General features: G+C 40.2%; 1 protein-coding gene across 4 annotated transcripts in view; it reads right to left on the bottom strand.

The window, feature by feature from the left end:
* The window catches only part of CHD1L (chromodomain helicase DNA binding protein 1-like), an 80768-nt gene that overhangs the window by 7185 nt on the left and 51285 nt on the right, over window positions 1-22298 (bottom strand). For all 4 annotated transcript variants that reach the window (XM_006900327.1, XM_006900328.1, XM_006900330.1 and 1 more), the window contains 8 exons: window positions 22149-22259; window positions 18109-18223; window positions 17369-17522; window positions 15396-15561; window positions 8625-8773; window positions 7397-7560; window positions 6004-6209; window positions 4756-4854 (listed from right to left, as the gene is read on the bottom strand). In XM_006900327.1, the coding sequence (XP_006900389.1) occupies window positions 4756-4854; window positions 6004-6209; window positions 7397-7560; window positions 8625-8773; window positions 15396-15561; window positions 17369-17522; window positions 18109-18223; window positions 22149-22259 (1164 nt within the window). The remainder of the gene's footprint in view (window positions 1-4755; window positions 4855-6003; window positions 6210-7396; window positions 7561-8624; window positions 8774-15395; window positions 15562-17368; window positions 17523-18108; window positions 18224-22148; window positions 22260-22298) is intronic.

Here is a 22298-nt window from a genome sequence, read left to right as displayed (position 1 = left end):
TGAGCCATTGTTGCAGTCACTATATTAATCTATCTGGTTGAGGGTCCTCTCTTTTGCCAACCCTCCACCTTTCCAAGTATGTCCCTCTCTAAGGAATAACCTTTCCTAGCAACAAGCTCAAAGTATTTAAGATGAAGCTTTGTCATCTTTCTCTCCAAAGAACACTCTGACTCCAATTTCTCCAAAACATATCTGTCTGCTCTTTTCATAGTCCATGGGATTATTCAGTACTCTTCTCCTATACCATAGTTCAAAGCTATCAATTCTTTTTCTGTCATTCTTACTTACTGTCCGTCTCTCAACAACATAGCAAGTAACTGAAAAGACCCTAGCCTGAATCAGTTGGACGTTAGTGCTCAAAACTGACATCGCTGCTCCTCAGTACTCTGGAGAGGTCCCTGTCTGCACACTTTCCCAGTGCAATACACTGCCTGATCTCCTGACAGCTGGTACCAAGTGTGTTGATTGTGGACCCAATTAAGATGAAGTCACTAACAGTTTCAATCTTTTCTCCATCTATGATGATGTTAGCTATCATTTTTGTACATGGTATAAATGTTTGTTTTCTTGATGCTGAAATGTAATTCATACTGAAGCCTGTGGTTTTTTATATTCTGTAGCAAGGGCTTCAAGTCCTTCTCACAGTGAGGAAGTAAGGTGTGCCATCTGCATAACAGGTTGTTGATGAGTCTTCCTCTGATTCTGATGTTACATCCTTTTTCACAGAGTCTAGACTCTTGAATGAGTTGCTCAAAATACAGATTGAACAGGTACGGAGAGAGCATACAACCCTGACACACACCTTTCCTGTTAAACCAGATAATAAGAGGATTAAGGGTAGCATACAGGACTCCTTAATCCAGTTTTAGTCCTAATCAGATGTAAGAAAAGTTTCCCTAGGCTGTGACACTCTTTTATCTCATTAAAGACAAAAGTGGAGTGAGAGGGATCACCCTGTACCACCAAGAAATAATCACCAGGGGTGACGTATATCTCTTTGGGCCCAGGTCCTTGCCTGAAGCCCTCTGATACTGGGGAAGGCCAAGACCCATGAAGGTGTCTAGGAAAAGCCAGCCCTACAGATATTGAAAGGAACAAGAACTTTCTTCCAAAACCAACAGAGAGAGCTTCCTCCTAAGTCTAGCACCCTGAATTTGGACTTCCATCCTTCCAAACTGTAACAGCATAAAGTTCTCTTTATTAAAACCTTCCATTGTGGTAGCTCTGATACAGCAGCATTAGATTAGTAAGACTCTAGAATGTTGTTCTGACCTGCTCAAATTTTCCAGATGCTAGAAATTACTCACTGGTAAAGCTTGCTCTGAATGACATGTTCGTGGATGTACAGGGACAGTCTTCCATGATGTAACCCCGGCCTCTCTTGATGATCCTACTCTCCTTCACCATTCTTCAGCCTAAATCCTTTACTCTGACCTGTCTGGCACATGTGCCATTCTTCAAACCCATTATCTGTGTAATTACCTGGGTCACTGAAGACTCATACAGAGAAATGGTAATGTTGAGCAGGATATCAAAGAGACATAGTTAGGGATCCCTTCACCAGTTTGCTTCACTTATTAAAAAACTCAATCATCTTTTCATGTCCCACAGAACTTTCACGCCTCCATGAAGCCACCCCTAATAATTCTAAGTCAGTGATGTTAATTCTAAACCTTCTAATCAGTAATAGCAGCTTCATACTCTACTATAGTTTATCAATTCTCAGAGAAGCAGGTACGCCCCCACCTGTTTCCTTACTAATCTTTTCTACCTTAATTCCAGGTGGCCAGGCTTTAGTCTTCACTCTACTCAAAGTGCTCTGAGGTCAGGTGACCACCTTCAAGTCGAATTCAACAGCATTTTTCCCCAATTCCTGCCCAGAGATGGCAGACCCCTTTTTTCCTTCTTCATACCGGCCCCTCTGCACTTCAAAATACTATTCTCAAGCTTCTCCTATTTTTTTTCCTGATAATTCTTTGTCTCTTTTTCTTGTCTCAACTCCAAAGTAAAGGTGCTTTCCATGTTTGTCCCCTGCCTTCTTGTTTCTGATTTAAACAAGGGCTCCAAACAGGTGTTCTGCTCTGCATCCACATTTGCCACCTTTCCTGAACTTTGTGCTTTTCCAGTTGCCCATAAATATCTAGACCAGAATGTGTTATTTAAAATCATATTAAGCTGTTTTCCAGTAATTTGTGACTAGAAAAACCAACCCCTTAAGTCCTTATATCTCTTTTCACCCCAGAAAACTGGATTGATAACTAAGAAACCTGCAGGGTCAAGGCTGTTTAGTCTTTTGAACCCAGGATAGCATCACAGAATAATTTTATTACTCCTGTCACTTTAAAAGGGTCGCTGGTGACAGAATGCATGCATGTTGGTTTGCTAACCAAAGGCTGGTAGTTTGAACCCTCTAGCTGCTCCTCAGGAGAACAGGGCAGTCTGCTATAGTTTTACAAACTCAGAAACCCCATGGGCAGTTCTAGTCTGTCCTACACAACAGTTTCAAGTTAGAATGGACTCAGTGGCAGTGAGGTGCCACTTTGTGACTTCTGTACTTAAAAAAGGTGTTATTTTTTTTCTTTTCTTTGCCCACGGGGGATACTGTTCAGCATTCCAAGATACCCTGGTCCCAAACAGCTTGACTTCCTTCTCTAGGGAATACTACACCCAAGTGCAGTGACGTCACAATAGAAATTCCTTTCCCTCAGTACCAAAGCTCAGCTCTTGTCAGCATTTGAATGGTCCATCTGATTTCTCTTCTGCGGGTCTCTGATATTTTCAGGAGATATTCCTTATGAAGATGGGTGACCTGACCCAACAATGGTATAATCTTCATGCCAATACTTCAACACATCTGCAGGTAATGGCATTTTTTAAAAACCTGCACATTCATTATCCTCAGTCTAATCCCATGAAAGGGAGCACTGGTGACACAGTCTGTAGGGAGCTGCATTGCTTAACCCATGTTGTTGCTGTTAGGTGCCATTGAGTCAACTGCGACTTAGAGTGACCCTATGTATAACAGCCCTAACCCCTGCTCTATTCCTTGCCAATATTATTATCTGACACATCTATCCCATTACCCCAGTGACTGAATCACTCCATCTCATCAAGGATCTTCCTCTCCTGCATTGTCCCTCCACCCTCCCAAGCATGATGTTTCTCTCCAAGGATTAATCCCACCTTGCAACATGTCCAAAGTATGTCAGACAAAGCCTCAGAATTCTTGCCTCCAAGGAGCAACTTGGCTTCACTCTCTCCAGCATGAACTTGTTTGTTCTCCTACAGTCCATGGTATATTCAATACTCTTCTCCAGCACCACAGCTCAAAGGCATCAACTATGCTTTTATCATCCCTAGTCATTGTCCAGCTCTCTGATGCATAGCAAGCAATTGTAAAGACCATGACCTATATCAATCAGGCACACCTTAGTCTCCAGACTGAGACTCTTCAGTTGCTCTTTAGTACTTTGGAGGGGTCTTTGACAGCAGATTTTCCCAATGCAATTATTTTTTCATTTCCTGGATGCTGGTACCAAAAGTGCTGATTGTAGAGACAAGCAAACTGAAGCTGAAAACAATCTCAATCTCTTCATCATCTATCAAGATGCTGCCAATCAGCCCAGTGGTTAGAATCTTTGTTTTCTTGATATTGAGCCTCAATCCATATTGAAGGCTGCAGTCCTAACCTTCTGCAGCAAGTGCTTCAGGTCCTCCTCAATTTCAGCAAGCAGACAGTGTGTCATCTTCATAATGCAGATTGTTGTTGAGTATACCTCCAATCTTGATTCCACACTGCTCCTCACAGAGCCCAGCCTCCCGGATAATCTTTTCCAAATAGAGATTAAAAAGATATGGAGATAGGACATGTCCCTGGTGTACACCCTTTCCAATTCTGACCCATCCAGTGTTTCCTTGCTCTGTTCTGATGACTGCCTCCTGATCCAAGTATAAGTTTCGCATACGCACAATCAAGTGTTCTGGGACTCCCATTCTTCTCAGAGTCAGCACAGCTTATTGTGACCCACACAGTCAAAAGCCTTTGCATAGTCAATGAAACACAGATAGACATCCCTCTGGTACTCTCTTTCAGCCAAGATCCATCTGGCATTAGTTATAATATCCCTAGTGCCACAGCCTCTTCTAAATCCAGCCTGCACTTCAGGCAGTTCTCTGTTGATGTGCTGTTCCAGTCATTTTTGGATAATATCAGCAGAATCTTGCTTGCATGTAATATCAATGATACTGTTTGATAATTTCCACACTGTCAAATTGCCTTTCTTTGGAATGAGAACAAATATAGATCGCTTCCAGTCAGTTGGCCAGGTGGTTGTCCTCCAGATTTCTTGGCACAACTTGGTGAGCACTTTCAGGGCAGTGTCTGTTTGTTGAAATATGTCAATTAATCCATAGGTGGTGTCTATTATTATTGAAGCCATCAGAGGCTCCGTGGTAAAAAAATGGGCAATCTCCTGTCATAAAATTTATAGCTTCAGAAACCACCTGGAGAGTTGGCTATGGGTTCATTCCAACTCAACAGCAATGACTTTGACTTTGGATTTGAATCTTATGAAATAAATAGGTGAAACAAGTATTATGTATGTGTGAATGGCAGGCAAGAAAACAGGCACAGAGAGGCCGGGGTCATATTACAACTAGCTGTAACTTAGGACAGAATTCTGATTCCTACTCAGGTACTTCTTATCAACATATTACCTCCTTCTCTCTTATTCTTTCCTAACGTTTCCTTCTTACCTTTCATTTTCCCTGCCAGCTCATATACTCTTTTTGGCTCTGCTGAACGTGTTTCCAGAGCTGTGAACAAACCACCTCTGCCCCAGTGGCCAGAGTCATCTATAGAAGAAAAAGAACATTTTCATCTATAGGAAGTACAACCCAGTCCACAATTAAAAAACAAAAAAACCCCCCTAAAAATAAAAAATACATCAATTAGGCTTGTGGGGAGAATGACTTTTCAAACAGAAGGAAAGACGCCTGATCTAAGAGTATTATGGGAAAGATCCGGTGTGGAAAACTATGTATACAAACTGTGTAAGTAAACCAGTATAACATAAAAATTCTATTTAAATTTAAACAAAAAGAATATGAGAGATTAGATTTTCCAATATGTTTAGATTTTCTAGAAGATACAGCTGCACATCTTAACAACAAAACAACCTAAAAACTCACATTATGCATACACAGGATCTCTGTGGTGCACCTGTAACTTCTAGGAGCTGACTAAGGAAGGATGGAGAGTGGATGGATGCCGAGAAAACAGAGTGAGTCGAAGCACTGGCAATGCAACAGTTCACAGTTGCACTTAGGAGGAAAGGAAAAGGCTCACTGCCTCATTCAGTGCGGTCCTGACATAGCTGGTTAACAGTGTGTTTTTATAGTCCTCTCTTCTTTCAATAATACTACAATTATTTGTTAGCAAGTATTAAATGTAAAGGGTACAGGATAGGAAAAAAGATCTCAGCTCTCATGAAGATTATTTCCTAGAACAAAAGGGGTCAATCAAAATACATGGTATCGTCAGGTGATGATATACATGATACATGATAGAGAGAGAGTAACAGGTGGGAACGGTGTGTTTATGTGACACTATCAGGAAGACTTCTCTGAGAGGCAGATGTGCTTCTTGATGTGGCTATGTGGGAAGAGGAGGTGCTAGGCAGAAGAAATAAAAAGTACAAAGGTCCTATAATTAAAATTTTCCCCACTTTTAAAAGAGGTAATTGTCTTCTAGACATTGCCTCTTAAAAGCCTTGCAGGTATTATCCCATTCCACAGGTGATGATGAAGTTCAAAAAAGGTTATATAACTAGTCAGAAAGTCAATAATCAATCCAAGTCTCCAGGTTTCTCCTGAAAAATCCAAGCACTTCTGACCACAAAAAAACCAGCTGAGCACTGTTGTCCAGGCTAGGTTTCTGCCTTCTCCTCATGAGGCCTGCTATAAAGTCCAAGGCGCACTCCTGCCCTGAACCACTTCTCTTACCTACACAGTGAACGATGAGCGCGTCCTCAGCGCCGGCATGAGGATGGGTGACATCACCACTAACGTACTTAATGGAGGTCAAGTCTGGGTCTTGGTAATCCAGTTCAGCAGAACTCTCATCTTCCCCATGCTCGGAGCCCTCTAGCTCACTCTCTTCAAAAGACAGGCAGAATGACTGGTAATTGTTGGACTCCCACCAGGCCATCCTTCAGCAGACCAGAGAGAAAAGAGAATTAACTGAGTCTATCACAATTTCCCCTTGGAGCACATTCTGTACTGCTATTCACAAACAATAAATGCCAAGTGGAAATGCAATTAGAAGCTCACCCTGATTGCAGTTTTCTGCTTATTTGTAAATAAACAAGAAGCCTCACTGATTAGCACAACTGCCTCATGACTACACTTCAACAGAGCATCCCCATGTCCCTGGCATCAAGAACATGACTAAAACAGTTGTTCAAGTAAACTACCTTTTCAGACAGCTATAATAAAATCTTAACATTTTTCTTATTTTAAGAGAATGGATCTTCTTTGCTGTAAGCACCTAGGATTTCCCATTTAAGCAGACTGAAATGTTAAGGTTAAAGTTTAATCTTTTAAAAGTATCCTGTTGCCAACAGGAACAAGTGGTTTTTGGTTTGGGTGTGTTCTTTTTTTTTTCTATTGGCTAGGTTTTTTAAAATTTATTTTTATTTTATATTTATTTGCATACAAAACTCATACACTTTTATAATCATTTTTATATACTGTTTCACACATTCTTCTATTCACATTGCATTTCATATGATCATTCCCATTTACTATGTTTTATAAAATTAATCACCATTGATCCATGTCCGTCCTTACTCTGCCTTCTCCCACTGGATCTTTCCTAATTCCTTCACTCCCTCCCTCTCCCCACCAAACTCTGCAACCTCATGATTTTCCCTATCTTCACCCACCCTCTGCCTCCCTCCTCCACCCCCTCCTTTTTCCCCCTTTGGACTTTTGTACACATCTTACTAATTACCCTATTTTTACAATAATGGTCTTATTTATAGTACTTGTCCTTAAGAGACTGAGTTAGTTCACTTAACATAACGCTCTCCACCCTCTCCCATGTTATAAAGCATTTTTAGAAAGCATTGTTCCTGAGTGCTGCATAGATTTACATCTCACATCATACACAAAAATCAACTCAAGGTGGATCAGAGACCTAGGGGTAAAGCCCCAAACCATAAAGATCATAAAAGACAAAAGGGAAACAAACTTAGAAGGCCTAGTCTATGGTATAAAGGAACTACAAGTTTTAATAGAATTTTTTCTGCACTTTTAAACTAAGGTTAAAATCACACACCAGCGAGTCTTACACTAGCTGTACCTTTGCACTTGCTCAATGTGCAGCGGTACGTACTTTTTCTTATGTTCAGCTTCTTCTTTTTTCCTCTTCTGCTCCTCTATTAGTCGCTTTCTCTTGGCTGCTGCCTCTTGTCTCTTTTTCTTTCTGTTCTCTAGCTCTTCTGGGCTCAAGAGTTGCTTCCTTTTGGAGGAGCCCTCCACCAGGCCTGGGATGACAGTCTGGAGGAAGAACAAGATCCAAGAGCAGAAGATCAAGGGTGACCTGTTCTCCTAGGCCATCCACTTCTGACCACATACTGTGGCATGAAGATACAGTGTATTTCACAAAACACTGTATCTTCATGCCACACTATGTGGTCAGAAATACTGACAAACACACTTTGATGAACAGGTTATATTACACATCATTTCATATGATGTAGCAACATAGACATTGTGGTCTAAACCCAACCAAAGTGCTGGCATGTATGGGACAAGAAGACGCCATTTTGACTCATTTCATCAGGAATAATGTAATTTAGGAATTGTTTTGTTCTTGACTGAAATCATATCTTGCAAGATACAATAATAAGTGTAACCTTTTTTAATGGACATAGTCCTAAAAGGCACCTCTTTTTTTAATTGAAAGATTATTTCAATATCATTATTATCTTAATAATGAGGGACTTCTATGCACCTGACATGCACCATCAATGACTGTCAAGTTGTCTGTATGACTTGGGGTCATGATTAACAACAGCAGCGTATGGTATTTTTGCTGTAATGTAGCAATCCCATCAGAGGTGGCTGAGGTAGGTAAGACTACTCTCACTAGCATTAAGTAGTAAAATAAACTCTTTTTGCGAATGTTCTCTATGCCAAGTGTTTATACAGTTTTTCTACTGTTGCTCTTGTTGTATGCCATCAAGTTGGAAATGACTCATAGCTGAGTTTTCTGAGGCAATTGACTATATGAGAGGAGACTACCTATCCCTCTCGCATGGAGCAGCTGGGGGATTCAAACTGTGTACCTTCGGGATTACAGTGCAGCTCTGACCACTAGGCCACCCTCTGGTTTTCTTTACCTAAGTTTTTCTATTACGGTACAGTCAATTACACTTAAGTATCAATAAACTACTTACAGGTTCATGTTATAACAAATTACTCTTTGCATCCTGGCTGGCAAAAAAACCCCACATATTTATATGTGTACTATAAATAATATTGAAATAAATAGAAATAATACATATATACTTATGTTGACAGTTTGGAAGAATCTGTTCTTTTACATAAATAGTTCTTACATTGCCTTTATTTCGGAGTGATCGGCCCTCGTGATTAGTTTTCTCCAAAAGAGTTTTCTGAAGATACACCAGTTGCTCAAATGATTTTCTGTCTTCTTTACTAGGCTCTTTAGAATAATCTTTACCTTCAAATAAGTACATATGGTTTTCTAAGAAGATGAGACACAATGAGATAAATGTTAGATCCTAGAGAAAAATGGATTAAATCTATTCAAAACAGAAACTTGGGTGAACAAAAGACCACAGCTTCAATTCTCAATGGTCTAATAACAGCTTGTGATATGATTCTTTCTTTTCTGATCCCACTGACAGTGACTGGGATGGGTTCCACTTGGGGATCCCAGGTATTATTTATCAAAGCAGAGCACATAGCTGAGCCTTTTTAGTCCATCCCTAGATGATTTGTGAGACTAAGAGATGGAGAGTACTTAACACTTGTTCACCTCACAAATGTTTAACTCTCACTGACATTACGAGCACCTAACTGAGAACACAGGTTTCTAGCACAATTTTAATAGTCAGTCCTTTATCCCATTTCCTGTGATATAAGGGGAATAAGCAGAAAATGTTGCTGTTGTTGTTGTTAGGTGCCATCAAGTCATAGACGACTCATAGTGACCCTATGAATCAAAGGCCTAAGCACTGTTCATAGAGTTTACGGAGGCAAGCCATTTCAGACGTGGATGCCACTCCTGTTTCCAGGCTTATTTTAATCGGGGAGCTCCAGCAAACACTGTCTGCCACGGGTAACCATTATCACATCCACACATCAGTGTCACAGTGCTCAGCATCGTATCAACCACAAGTTTGGTTTTGGTGGTTTTTTTTCTCAAGCAGAAAATACAGAGAGAAAAAAATCCAAAAAATTTTCCATACTATAGATATCTCATTGCCATTGAGTCAAAATCAACTCACAGCTGACCCTCTAGCAGATTTTCTGAGGCTGCAAATTTCATTATCTCTTTGCCAGTTCGAATCCACTAGCAGTTCCAAGGGAGAAACGTATTATCTGCTCCCATGTGAATCAGAGCCTCCAAACACCTGCTGGAGGTCAGTTAGGAGTCGGTTCTGACTCGATTGCAATAAGCAAGTTTTATAGATATCACAAAGCATTTTTTCACAGTCTTGGTCTAATTAGGCCCATTTAAGAAAGGAGAACTGAGGCTTTGGCAAGGATTAAAGGACTTTCCAGTGAGTCACTGTTAATAAATGAAGACAAGATTGTCTGAATCTAGTCTAGGTATTCTTTTCAGTATATCACTGTGTTTATCACTGGTGAAAGGAAAGAGGGATAACAAATCAGTAAGAGTTTTGGTAACAGAAATAATAATAATAATAATAAAAGACTACATTTTGGGTAACACTTATGCCATCAGGCACAGCTACTACTATGAACACACCTGACTTTTCTACTATTGTAAGCACAAAGCAGAAATTGTTTGTTGTTGTTGTTGTGTGCCATCAAGTTGGAACCGACCCATAGCTGGCCCTCCTGTCGATTTTCATAGGAAGTAAATTGCACAGGAGAAGACTGTCCTGCGAAGCAGCTGATGGACTCGAACTGTGTGCCTTTAGAGTTGCAGAACAGCTTCTTACCACTAAGCTCCCTCAAGCAAACATTAGGATCATCATTTTATAGATGAGGAAACAACGGTCTACCACTATGATGAATTAATTATTAAGAGTCTTGAAGAGCCAAGACCAGCAACAGAAAAAGTGTTTTTAAAGTGAAGCACATCTAATAGCACATTTCATCAAAACAACGTATTTTACATTACTGAAATCAGCTCTATGTTTTCCCTAGAGAGAATGAAAGCAAAACATTTTCATTCTCCAGAGATCAATTGCTTCACAATTGTACCCCAAACCAACCAGCTGTAATTCTAATTGGCATTTGCTAATTAAATCAGCAGGGGGCTTTCAATGAGGTGCTCTATCAACAAGTGGAAAAAAAAATAAAGAGCTGAGAAGTGTCAAATATGATCAACATATGTGGCTTCACAATGAATGCAATTCTCAACTTACAAACGTGCTTTCTTAAAAAACAAACACACACCCCTGACACTCAAGATAAAGCAGCTCTCTGTTTTATTTAATTCGAGTTAGGGTTACTTTAATTATTAGTCTTTTATATAGATTTACATTGTGCTCTCTGTATTCATGTGTAGCCAAGAAAAAGTAAGTAGACCATTAGTCTAGGTTCCTACCTGCACCCTGACAGTGGAACCATGCATGAGATCATCTCTGTGTGCATTCATAAAAGGCAAAAAATCTAAATTTTGATACAACTAGGAAATATTTTCTGTCTGATAAACATTTTTTTTTTGGCAGCTGAACTGACTGAGAAAATATAATTATCTTTCTGGAAAACAGTGAGATTTTATTTTGTTCTAATAAACATTTGGAAAATAAGGTGAAATTAATCTAGAGGGCTATAAAAGTAGCTGAAAGTTTTATTATTTAATATAATCAAAGTACAACTTAAAAATGCAACTAAGTAATTCCTCTCTTTCTTCTTAAAGCCATTAAATAGCAGTTCAAGGATATAGAAATAAAAGATAAGTGGGCAACAAGTGGATGGAAAAGTTCAATAACTCTTTGGAAAATGGAAAACGGCTGAAAGGATAATGACAGATGAAGTAGAGCAATGCAGGAATACAAACCTGTCAGAGGGGTAATGATGACGCAGGGACACTCTCAACACCCTACACGCCTAAGACTTACACACACAAATACAATTAACACATAAGAAACAGAGGAAAGGAAAGATCTTCTGGAGGATAAAAATGAAAATAAAAATAAAAATGAAAAATGTTAAACATAAAATACAAGAAAGGACAGCATACCCGTTAGGACAGATTCCTGCCTGACAAGGAGCAAGACCGAGACACAACAGCAGCAGAGGCAGCTAAGAACCTGACCAGTGTGAGACAGAGAAGAGGTTAAGGTGTCTATGTATATGTGCATGTGTGTACAGGACACAAATAGTAAAATACACAAGATTTATCAGAACAGACATAATTTACATGCTATTTCTTTATACTCATTGTTTTGTCTAGATTTATAATTGCTATTGTGTTGCTTTGTGCCATCGAGTTGCTTGCACCTCATAGCAACCCTATGTACAACAGCCCTAAACCCTGTTCTGTCTCTTGCCAATCTTACTGTCTCTCTGACAAACCTATCCACATTACCCCAGTGACTGAATCAATCCATCTCATCGAGGGTCTTTCTCTCCTGCATTGTCCCTCCACCCTCCCAAGCATGATGTCCCTCTCCAAGGAATGATCCCACCTTGTGACATGTCCAAAGTAAGTCAAATGAAGCCTCCGAATCCTTGCCTCCAAGGAGCAGCCTGGCTTCACTCTCTCTAGGACAAACTTGTTTGCTCCTCTAGCAGTCCATGGTATATTCAACACTCTTCTCCAGCACAAAGCTCAAAGACATCAACTCTCCTTCTATCATCCCTAGTCACTGTCCAGCTCTCTGACGTATAACAAGCAATGGCAAAGACCATGGCCTGTATCAGGCGCACCTTAGTCTCCAGATTAACACTGTTGCTTCTCAGTACCTTGGAAAGGTCTCTGACAGTAGCCTTTCCCAGTGCAATTCATCTTTTAATTTCCTGGCTGTTGGTACCATGAGTGTTGATTATAGAGCCAAGCAAACAGAAGCTCTCAACAATCTAATCTCTTCACCATCTATCATGAAGCTACCAATTGGCCCAGTGGTGAGAATCTTTGTTTTCTCGATGTTGAGCTTCAATTCACATTGAAGGCTGCAGTCCTTGACCTTCGGCAGCAAACGCTTCAGGTATTCCTCAGCTTCAGCAAGCAGGGTTGTATCACCTGCTTAATGCAGAGAGTTGATGAGTCTACCTTCAATCCTAATGCCACACTCCTCCTCATAGAGTCCAGCCTCCCGGATAATCTGTTACATATAAATTGAAAAGATATGGAGATAGGACACATCCTTGACACACACCTTCCCAATTTTGAACCATGCAGTGTTTCCTTGCTCTGTTCTGACAACTGCCTCCTGGTCCAAGTGTAAGTTTCACATATGCACTATCAAGTGTTCTGGGATTTCCATTCTTTTCAGAGTCAACCACAGTTTGTTGTGATCCACACAGTCAAATGCCTTTGCATAGTCAACAAAACACAGATAGACATTCCTCTGGTACTCTCTACTTTCAGCCAAAATCCATCTGACATTAGTTATAATATGCCTAGTGCCACAGCCTCTTCTAAATCCAGCCTGCACTTCAGGCTGATGTGCTGTTCCAGTTGTTTTTGGATGATCTTCAGCAGAATCTTGCTTGCATGGGATATTAATGATATTGTTCAATAATTTCCACACTCTGTCGGGTCACCTTTCTTTGGAATGGGAACAGATCTCTTCCAGTCACTAGGCCAGGTGGTTGTCCTCCAGATTTCTTGGCACAACTTGGTGAGCACATCCAGGGCATCATCTGTTGAAATATGGCAATCAGTATGCCACAAATTCCTGGGGCTTTTTTTTTTTGCCAATTCTTTCAGAGCTGCTTAAACTTCCTCTTTCATCACCACAGGCTCTTGCTCATACGTTGTTTCATAAAATTCTTCTATGTCCACCAATTCCTTAGGTTCAATGACTCTGTATACTTTTTCCATCTTCTTTTCATGCTTCCTGCATCATTTAATATTCTGCCCAAAGCATCCTTAAGTATTGCAACTTGAGATCTGAATTAAGTATATTCAATTGGTGAACATATATTTGGCAGAATTAAAGGTGAGAGAAAGGCCTTCCTAAAAGCATGTCTGAGAAGAAGCTGTTTTGGTTGATGAATTGCATCCTGAGTGTTTCTGACCTGAGTTCTTACCTGTTACTTCTCTAACAAACTCCTTATTCTAAAACTTACAAAAGTCATGACTTGTATTAAGTTGGAAAACTGTCAGGAAAGGAAAAATCCATTTTCCACAAAACTGACAGCTGTTATTGTTTTGTTCTGTCAAGTCAGACACAACTCATAGCTGACTGTCCAGGTTTTCAGATGCAGTCAATTGGAAAGACCTATCTTTCTTCTAAAGAGCAGCTGGTGGATTCAAACTGTGTGCCTTTGGGTTGGCAGTGCTCAACTCCTTGCCACTAAGCCATGAGAGCTTAATGTCAGCCTAATAAATATACTTTGGCAATTAGAACCTGAGGGATGCAGAGTCAATCAGAAAATCATTACGACTACAATACAAGGGAGTACAGATTTGAGTCTGAAATAGTTCCAAGAAGTAAAAAAATTAGAGATGAAGGCTTAGTTTTAGATGTACACAATGAATCACTGTTTCTCTCTCTATATATATTATTTATTATCTATATTATTATATTATTTATTTTTTATATATATTTATATATATAATGTTGTTGTTGTTGATGGCCTTCGAGTCAAGTACAACTCATAGTGACCCTATGAACAAAAGGCCCGAAGCCCTTCTACAACTATCGACATTTATCAAAGTTCATAGACTTTCTGGAGGCATGTTGTTTAGGAAGTGGATGCCACACCTGTATAAAATTATATATAATATATATTCCCCTCCATCTAGGCCTGTACATTTTTTCCAGCATCTGTAAGTTTGGAGGAAGCCAGAGATAAAAGAGAAAGAAAATTATCTCTGAAAGAAAGTTTGATGTGGTCAAAATGATAACTGAAGAGAAAAGACTGTCAAGGATGTAGTGTTGAGTTCAAATCTAGCAAAATACAAATTTCCTCATGAAAGAAACTCATTAAAACTCAAGGTGACTGAGTTGGAACTGTCTCACAGATGACCCTCCAGCAGGTTTTGAAGGCTGTAAAATGCAGGGGAGGAGATTGGCCATCTTTTTCCCAAGGAGCTGTTGATGGATTCCAAACACCAGAGAGGTTAGCAGCGCAAGGCCGCAGGGACAACTCCACCAGAGCCATGAAAAAGAAGCCTCAAGCCAGTACTTGTCTAGTGACCAGTGAGACCAGAGAGCTCTAGGAAGAATATTTCCAGGAAAACAGAAGTGATATATACTAAAAGTATTCTTCAACATGTGACAAGAGGTCACAGCTCTTAGCAATTACTAATATCATGAAAAATGTTGGTGCTGTGATTAACAAGTACACAATGACATTCAAGTAAATACTGAAACGGTGGTTCAAATCCAGCAGCATCTCCGTGGGAAAAAGTTGGCCCATCTCCTCTCATTAAGTCTACAGCCTCAGAAACCTGAAGGTTCATCATGGAGGATTACTCCTCACCACACCACCTTGCTTCCCAGAGGACCTAGTTCAGTCTACCCTCACTCTTCTATTCATTTTCCCTGCTTCTTCCCTCTCCATCTCTATTTCATATGTGCAATTATGACATGCCAAACCTGCATCACAGCAAACATTCAGTGTATGTCAGGAGTTATTAAAAAGAACTCATTCTGTTATTAAAAAAGGGACAGCGTTCCAGACTAAGGAAAGTAGGATCTGCACTAATGCAGTGAGGATGCTTACAATTAGAAGAAAAATATACACTAAACTCCATGAGACTGCTGCTACCTCTTATGAATATTCATGTAACTAATTTGGTTCAAAGTTCAGCTTCAAAGGAACAGCACGATTAATTCCTAGTTAATCTGGGGAAAGTTCTGAGACCAGGCAAGTCTTAAGCAGTCATGCGCAAATGGAGAATATCGGAGCAGAAACTGATGTCTCAGGGAACGTGAATTTTCAGGGACTGCCCTGGTGACTATACCATTTCATCTGCTCTCAGTTGAACTTACTTTCTTCCTCTTGCTCCCTGCTTCCTTCTTTTGCTGCAGACAAGGTATCTGAGATCCACTGGCCATCTTTTGTTTCTCCCAAGATTGACTCCAAGTCTATTTCAGGCATGGTGCTCCCCTCAGAGGACAACAGTTTATCCAAACCAAATTTGAGAATCTCACTCAACTTGAATGCAGAAAACAGAAAGTTCAGTTAGTTCTTATGAAAACAAACACTGGCCTATCAATGATTTGCTAAGTGGCCTCATTACACCAGGCACTTTACTTCCATGGCAAGTGGCCTTTCCTCATTCTCTCTGTAGAATGTTCTGGCAGGGTCATTTAACAGCTAAATGACCGGTAAGCAGAGGCGACAAATGAGGATCAGAGTGGTTGATTTTGGCAATGCTCATGACAAAAAACAAAACAAAAAAAGTTTGAGCCTCTAAGTTTTTGAAGAATAACAGCAATTTTTGTCTTTTCTTTAAAATATCCTACTTTTGGTGAAGGTTTACATATCAGTTCAGGTTCCCAGTCAACAATTTCTACATGATTGTCAAGTGACATCACTTAGATTCTTCACAATGAATGACCAGTCTCCTTATTTCTGTTCTGGTTGTTTTGGTTACATTAATATAATTTCCCTGTCTCTTTTTCATCTCTGATCCTGCATCTTCCTTCTACAGCACCTCTCACAGACTCTATTCACAGGTACTCTTAACAGGTACATGAAACATTAGACTATTAGCTACTCTCTCACGGTCTTGGAAAGGGAAGGTCTGGGTATTTTATCTCCACTATTCACTGATTTCTTTCCCATAGCTGTATGGAGTCTTCTTATGACAACGCTCTGCGGAAAACATCTTTGCAAAGACCAGTCTTGATCATGAGCCCCCAGGTTCCTTCTCATTTCTTATCTTCCTGGACATCCTTTCACTGCTACACCATCCTGTTTATTTTTCTTCTATGATTTCTCTCTAATACATGCTGAGCCTATTCCATGTAGTCACAGGAACCAACTAAAGAGCCTAGATATTTCTTCCTGACTGTAGGTTTCTTAGTTTCAATTTCGCACCACCCTGAATATTAACTCTGAGATGTGGAACCACATTGCTTCAAAGCATGGCTCCTGGTTCTCATCTTGCCCTTTTTAGATTTAGTCAATTATTTCCAAACTGTTTATTTTGTGAATAACTAGGAAATCTTATGGTAGTCTAGAGCAGCTTGCAAAAATCTCGGCTCACTTTAACCTTGGTATATATAACAAAAATGCCTGGCTTTGGTAAATGACATCAACAATAGAAGAAAAATAACTATGATCAGGATTCATTCATCTGGGGGCCCTTTCTTCAACTCACCTTGGGGTTAAATTTGCTTCTTGATTCTTCATTATTGCTCACTTGTGATTAATAAGGAACCTGGTAAGGAACTGTTCTTATGAGATGCAATACATTGTAGTAATGACATGTGCCCTTTGGGGTAAAGAGATTACCTTGAGTCCTAAATCTGTATCAACCTTTGGTTATTCAAATTGGAACTAAAATAATATCTACTTCATCCTGTTGCTCATATTCACCCAAATGACTGGAAAAATCCACCTTTGATAATACTTTGCAGATGTAAGCACTCAATAAAGTGCTCACCACTCTATCTACATTTCTGTTTCTCTGCTTCTACTGTCTTCTGCCTAGAAGACAATGAATGTGTCTACTTTCTTGTTTTAGGACTTCAAAATCCCAAACCTCAAAGATTTACCAAAAGCAAATCACAGTTATGTGTTTCCACAGCCCACGCTCAACTCTTCTATATTCTGCTCCTATTACATGTCACGTTCATTCACAACTTCCTGAAAGCTACAGGCTCTAAGGCACAGGTGAACGTGGCCAGGGGGAAAATGTTTAGCTGGGAGAATAAGTGGCTCACACACACTCTCATCTAGAGAACGCTGGCTAGAAATCCTGCCATATCGTCACGTGAAGAGTAATGCATTCTACCTGGAGGTCCGGACTGGCCGAGGGTCTTGGGGCTCCCAGAGTGAAATGGCCTCCTTCTATGACCATGTTGGTAAGCTGCAGTTTGGAAGCTGCTTTCCTGCAGACTATTTCTTCCACAGTATCTCGGGCAATCAGCCGAATAACTTTAACAGACCTGTGCAAGAGTTAATTGAGAGCTCTGAAAAACTGGGCAATAGCATACAAGATAAAAAAAGGAAACAGAGCCAACATGCCCTATTCAGGCTACCTTAAAAGAAGATTATTTTATTTGGACCAGAATTTTTTGTGAGAGATCTAGCCTCAAATTCTCTCTCAACATTCCCAAAGATCTATGGAATGATTAAAGAGATGGTCATGACTAGTATCCCTTACCTACGGTAGAAGAAAAAACCCTTCTGGATATAAATTATTCTCAGGTCAAGGGAGAATATTCCTGCATTTTTAGCTTAGCACCAACACCTCATAACCACATTTTGTACCAAGAAGGATGAGTTAAATAATTTCTTGGGGCTCTTTCTAATAATTTCATAAGCTGACTTTGCCATTTTTAACAAGGAAATTTGGTCCAGTAAAGTGACCCACCAACATGGCACAGCAGGGATAAAGGCTACAGGCAAGGCCTAGAGACTCCATTCTGAAGTGGTCACTTGAATGACATTCTTCCCCTTCCTCTCCATTCCCCAGAATCACTGACAAGCAAGTTAAGAACGCAGAAAAGTGCTGATGCAAAAGTCTCTTACTTGTTCTGGCCAATTCGGTGAGCCCTGGCAGCAGCTTGTAAGTCATTCTGAGGATTAAAATCACTGTCAACAAAAATAACAGTATCTGCTGCAGTTAAATTCATGCCAACTCCACCTGAAAAAAATGCAAAGAGGAAGTGATCAGTAGCACAAAGGGAAGTGGAACATAAAGAGACAAGGGAAGTGAAGGCCAGACTAGTAAACAGAAATAAGCCAAAACAACTGACTTAATCCTTTAGACAACCTCACACCTTAACTCCAGAATCTGATCATGATTAAGAGTCCTATCTGGGCCAAAGCTGATGCCACACATGGGAAATTTTAAATCTTCACAGCAACACTATGAACAAAAGACATGAACACTTTGTATAACTTTCATCGCTTCTCTAAGTTCATAGAGTTTCCGAAAGTGAGCCGTTTTGGAAGTGCATGCCACTCCTGCTTCCAAGCTTGTTTTAACTGGGGAGCTCCACCAAACACTGTCCACCATGGGTAACCATTATCGCATGTGACACATTAGTGTCAGTGTTCAGCATCACAGCAACCACAGATTACCTCTGCACAGTAAATGGACAGATCAGTGCTATGTTGTTGTTGTTGTTGTGTGCCGTCGAGTCACTTGAGACTCATAGCGACCCTATGTACAACAGCTCTAAACTCTGTTCTGTCCTGTGCCAATCGCACTGTCTCCAAAAAATGTTTGACCAAAACCAATTAAAACCAGGCCTGAGGCCCGCAGATTAAAATCACCCACTTCTGGCTTGGTAGCATCACTTTCTATCCACTAAGCCAACAGAGCTCTCTCTATGACTCACAACAATTCTATGAAAAACAGATCTGAACTTTGCCCTATCCTATGCTACTCACACTATCCAAAACACACTTGAGCCCATTGCTACAGTCACCGTATCAATGCACTGTGTTGAGGGTCTTTTTTTCTTCTCTGACCTTCCTCTTCGCTCAGCATTTTTAAGTGGTATAGCAGAAGTGGAAACTTATATTAATCTAAGAAAACATTTTCAATCTTTTCTGTTTTGAAACTTCCATTTTTTGTTTGTTTACAGCTGTTGTCGAGTCGGAAGCGACCCATAGCTGACCCTCCTGTTTTCAGAGGGTTTTCCAGGGTTTTCAGAGGTAGTTAATTGCATGGGAGGAGACTGCTCATCCTTCTCCTGCGAAGCAGATGGTGACTTCAAACCATGTGCCTTCATGATTGCAGCATGGAATTAGACACATGCTCTTGAAAACAGCTCTAAACATAAGAAAATTCTACCATGGTCACTGCTAAAAGTAGAGTTCTAAATGTCAATTTCAAGTTAACACTAAGTGACAAGATCCTTGATACAATACTGCCTTTTGATTCTGACTTCCAGAGACCCTGCAGGAAGGAGCAGGGACACCCAGGGGGAAGTGACTCCACCGCTTTCTCCCTCTAAGTGGCCTGTGGGTTTGAACTGCTGATCACTCAGCAGCTAAGCACTTAACCAGTTTCAAGAGGGCTCCTTTTAATGAGAAAAGGGGACAATATATTTCTTCTAAGCAGAGTGGGAAATGACTTCTCTCATCAGAGAAACTACTGCGCTCTCACTGTACCCGTTTCCACATTAATCAAAGAGGAAGTTAACAAAAGCAATGGCGAGGCAAAAACGTTCCGGGGAAGAACTTTTTGGTCTGTCTTCAATGCTGCAGAAAAAGGGCCATGGCAGCACCCTGGACTACAGGAATTAATTAAGAGAACTATAAAGGCAAATTACAGCCTTCTTTTTGATTAATGTGGAAACAAGTACAGAACGGACTCTCTCGTGCCAGAGTGGTTTGAGCTCAGTGCTGAAACAAGCAACCCTGAGAGGATGTGTGCCAAGTGCCTGAATTAAGGATTCACTTTTGAGAAGGAGCACCACTGACTCTAAGCTAGATCTCCAGATAAGCCAGGCAGGAGCATTTTCCTTAAAGCCTTCATAGAAATTGAAAGTCGGAATAATAATAGAGACCAATTACTGAGAAACGAATTATACACGGTAACAATTAAAAAATAAACTTTACACTCCCTGCTGGTGAGTTGGAACCAACTCAAAGCTCCAAAGCTCTACTAGGTTTTGCGAGCTTATAATGGCATGTCAACGTACATGTAAATGAATGTATTGCCCATTTTTACCTCGAGGAGCCCCAGGTGGATTCAAACCACCAGAGAGGTGCCCCATGGGCTGGTAGCACTCTCTCTATTGACTAAACCGTCGGAGCTTCCTAATAACAGCACCTAACCTAACACTGTGCTTATGACGTGCAGGCACTTGACATGTATTAACTCCTTTAACTTTCATGACAATTCTGTAAGTAGTTATTACCATTATACCCATTTTATAGATGTTAAAAAGGAAGGAAAGGTGGTTATCTGAGGTTATGCAGCTGGAAAACAAGGAGCTAAGCATCAGCCCCACAGGGTCAGCCTCCAAAGTCTGTGCTTTCATCCACTACACAACTATTTCCCAGGCATTTAGCTCAATAAAATGTTCCATAAAATTATCTTCCGCTTGAGTTAAGACTGTCCAAGTGGATCTCTCCTTAATTAGTTAATTCTTAATTAAAGGGGTTTCTTTTTATCAAGAAGCTAATGACTTGCGTTTGGGACAGTCTTATGTGTCTTCACTGCCACCTGGTGGCTATATGACTTAATCACAGAAATACTTGAAGTAGGCTGCAGAACTAAAAGGGGAGAGCAAGCAGGACAGAGTTTTCAAACAGCTAAAATGCAGGTTGGGTTCGGCTCCTAAAAGATCTACTCTGTTGGGACTGATTCACAGTGACTCATGAGATGAGCTGAAAAATAGATCTCGCTTTCTTCTTAATTATGCCCATTTCAGATATAACACTGACCTCTATATATGAAGATGCTGAAGTCAGTAAAAGCATAAATAGAAACTGTCTTCCCATTGTGAAAGATGCATCTGCACTAATCTGGTTTCTAGTAAGACTAAGATTATGTGAGTTCAAAATTAATTAAAGGCCATCTTGCTTCAGAACATGTGCGTAAGAGAAAAATTTCATCTCTAAGAATTTATTTCAGGGAGTCCTGGTAGACTAGTGGTAAAAAGCTGTGCTGCAACCCTAAAGCCACGCGGTTCAAACACAGCTGCTCCGCAGGAGGCTGGGCAATCTCTTCCTGTGTGAACTGCCTCTGAAAACTCGATGGAGGAGGATCAGCTCTGGGTCGGTTCCGGCTCTAGGGTACCCAACCAAACAACAATGCTTTCAGATTATATAATAGTAAATATGAAAGTGTTCTGTAACCAGTAGGTGTGGTGTTGGTATATCAAAGGTGGCGCCCCCTTGGTGGCTGGAATTCAACAGTGGCTCCTGTTGAGAAAGACAGAATCTCTTCTCGTGTGAGTTATAGCCTCAGAAAACCCACTGGAGGGTCAGCTATGAGTAGGTTCCAATTTGATTGAAATGAGGTGGTGGGTTTGTTTTTTCTGTAACTGGTAAAGCAGTACAAATGTAGTATATAGTATTTATGACTCAAGTCACATAAAGTTGGTTCCATAAATAAACCCAGAGCCAGAAGTTTTATAACAAATCATATTTTTTTAAATGTGATTTTAAAAAAAGATTTTTATTAAGCACTTTTTTTGCTAGATTTTTGTTAAGTATTTACAACTATATTATTCCACAGGTATTTTTGGAGGAAGAGCAATGAGCAGTCAGGTTATTATTTCCCCAATTCAGTTGGGAAGGAGAGCTATCTCCAGGAAAGGGAATGATGCTTTCCCAAAATTACAGGTATCTCTCAGGATAACCCCAAACTCTGCAGCTAAAGAATATTAGAATTACTTTTTAGTAATAACTTTTTTTCTAAGTCTCAGCTTTACTTTCTGACTTAACGATGTCTCAGGCTATAGAAGAAATAGTATCACACTAGAAGTCTAAGACTGGCAAATGTACTTCCACAACCTCAGTTTCTCTTTCCTTGCACCCTTTGGTAATGACTAATAAAAGGACTAGTGAATCACTGGTATTGGTCTGCGTTAGTCAATGTGGCCTACCTGCCCTGGTACTCAGAAGGAAAATAAAAATGGGCTGCTGTCCAAAGTTCTTGATCGCCAAGTGTCTCTCTTCTCCTCTCACGGAGCCATCCACACGCTCATAGCTGTAGCCTTTACAGAGTGGAAGAAAACAGAAATCTTATTCTTGTC

The sequence above is a fragment of the Elephantulus edwardii genome, unplaced genomic scaffold, assembly GCF_000299155.1.
Source record: "Elephantulus edwardii isolate Elephantulus edwardi_28Jun2011 unplaced genomic scaffold, EleEdw1.0 scaffold00280, whole genome shotgun sequence".
In the NCBI taxonomy this organism is placed as follows: Eukaryota; Metazoa; Chordata; class Mammalia; order Macroscelidea; family Macroscelididae; genus Elephantulus; species Elephantulus edwardii.
This window is presented reverse-complemented; position numbering and strand designations above follow the sequence as displayed.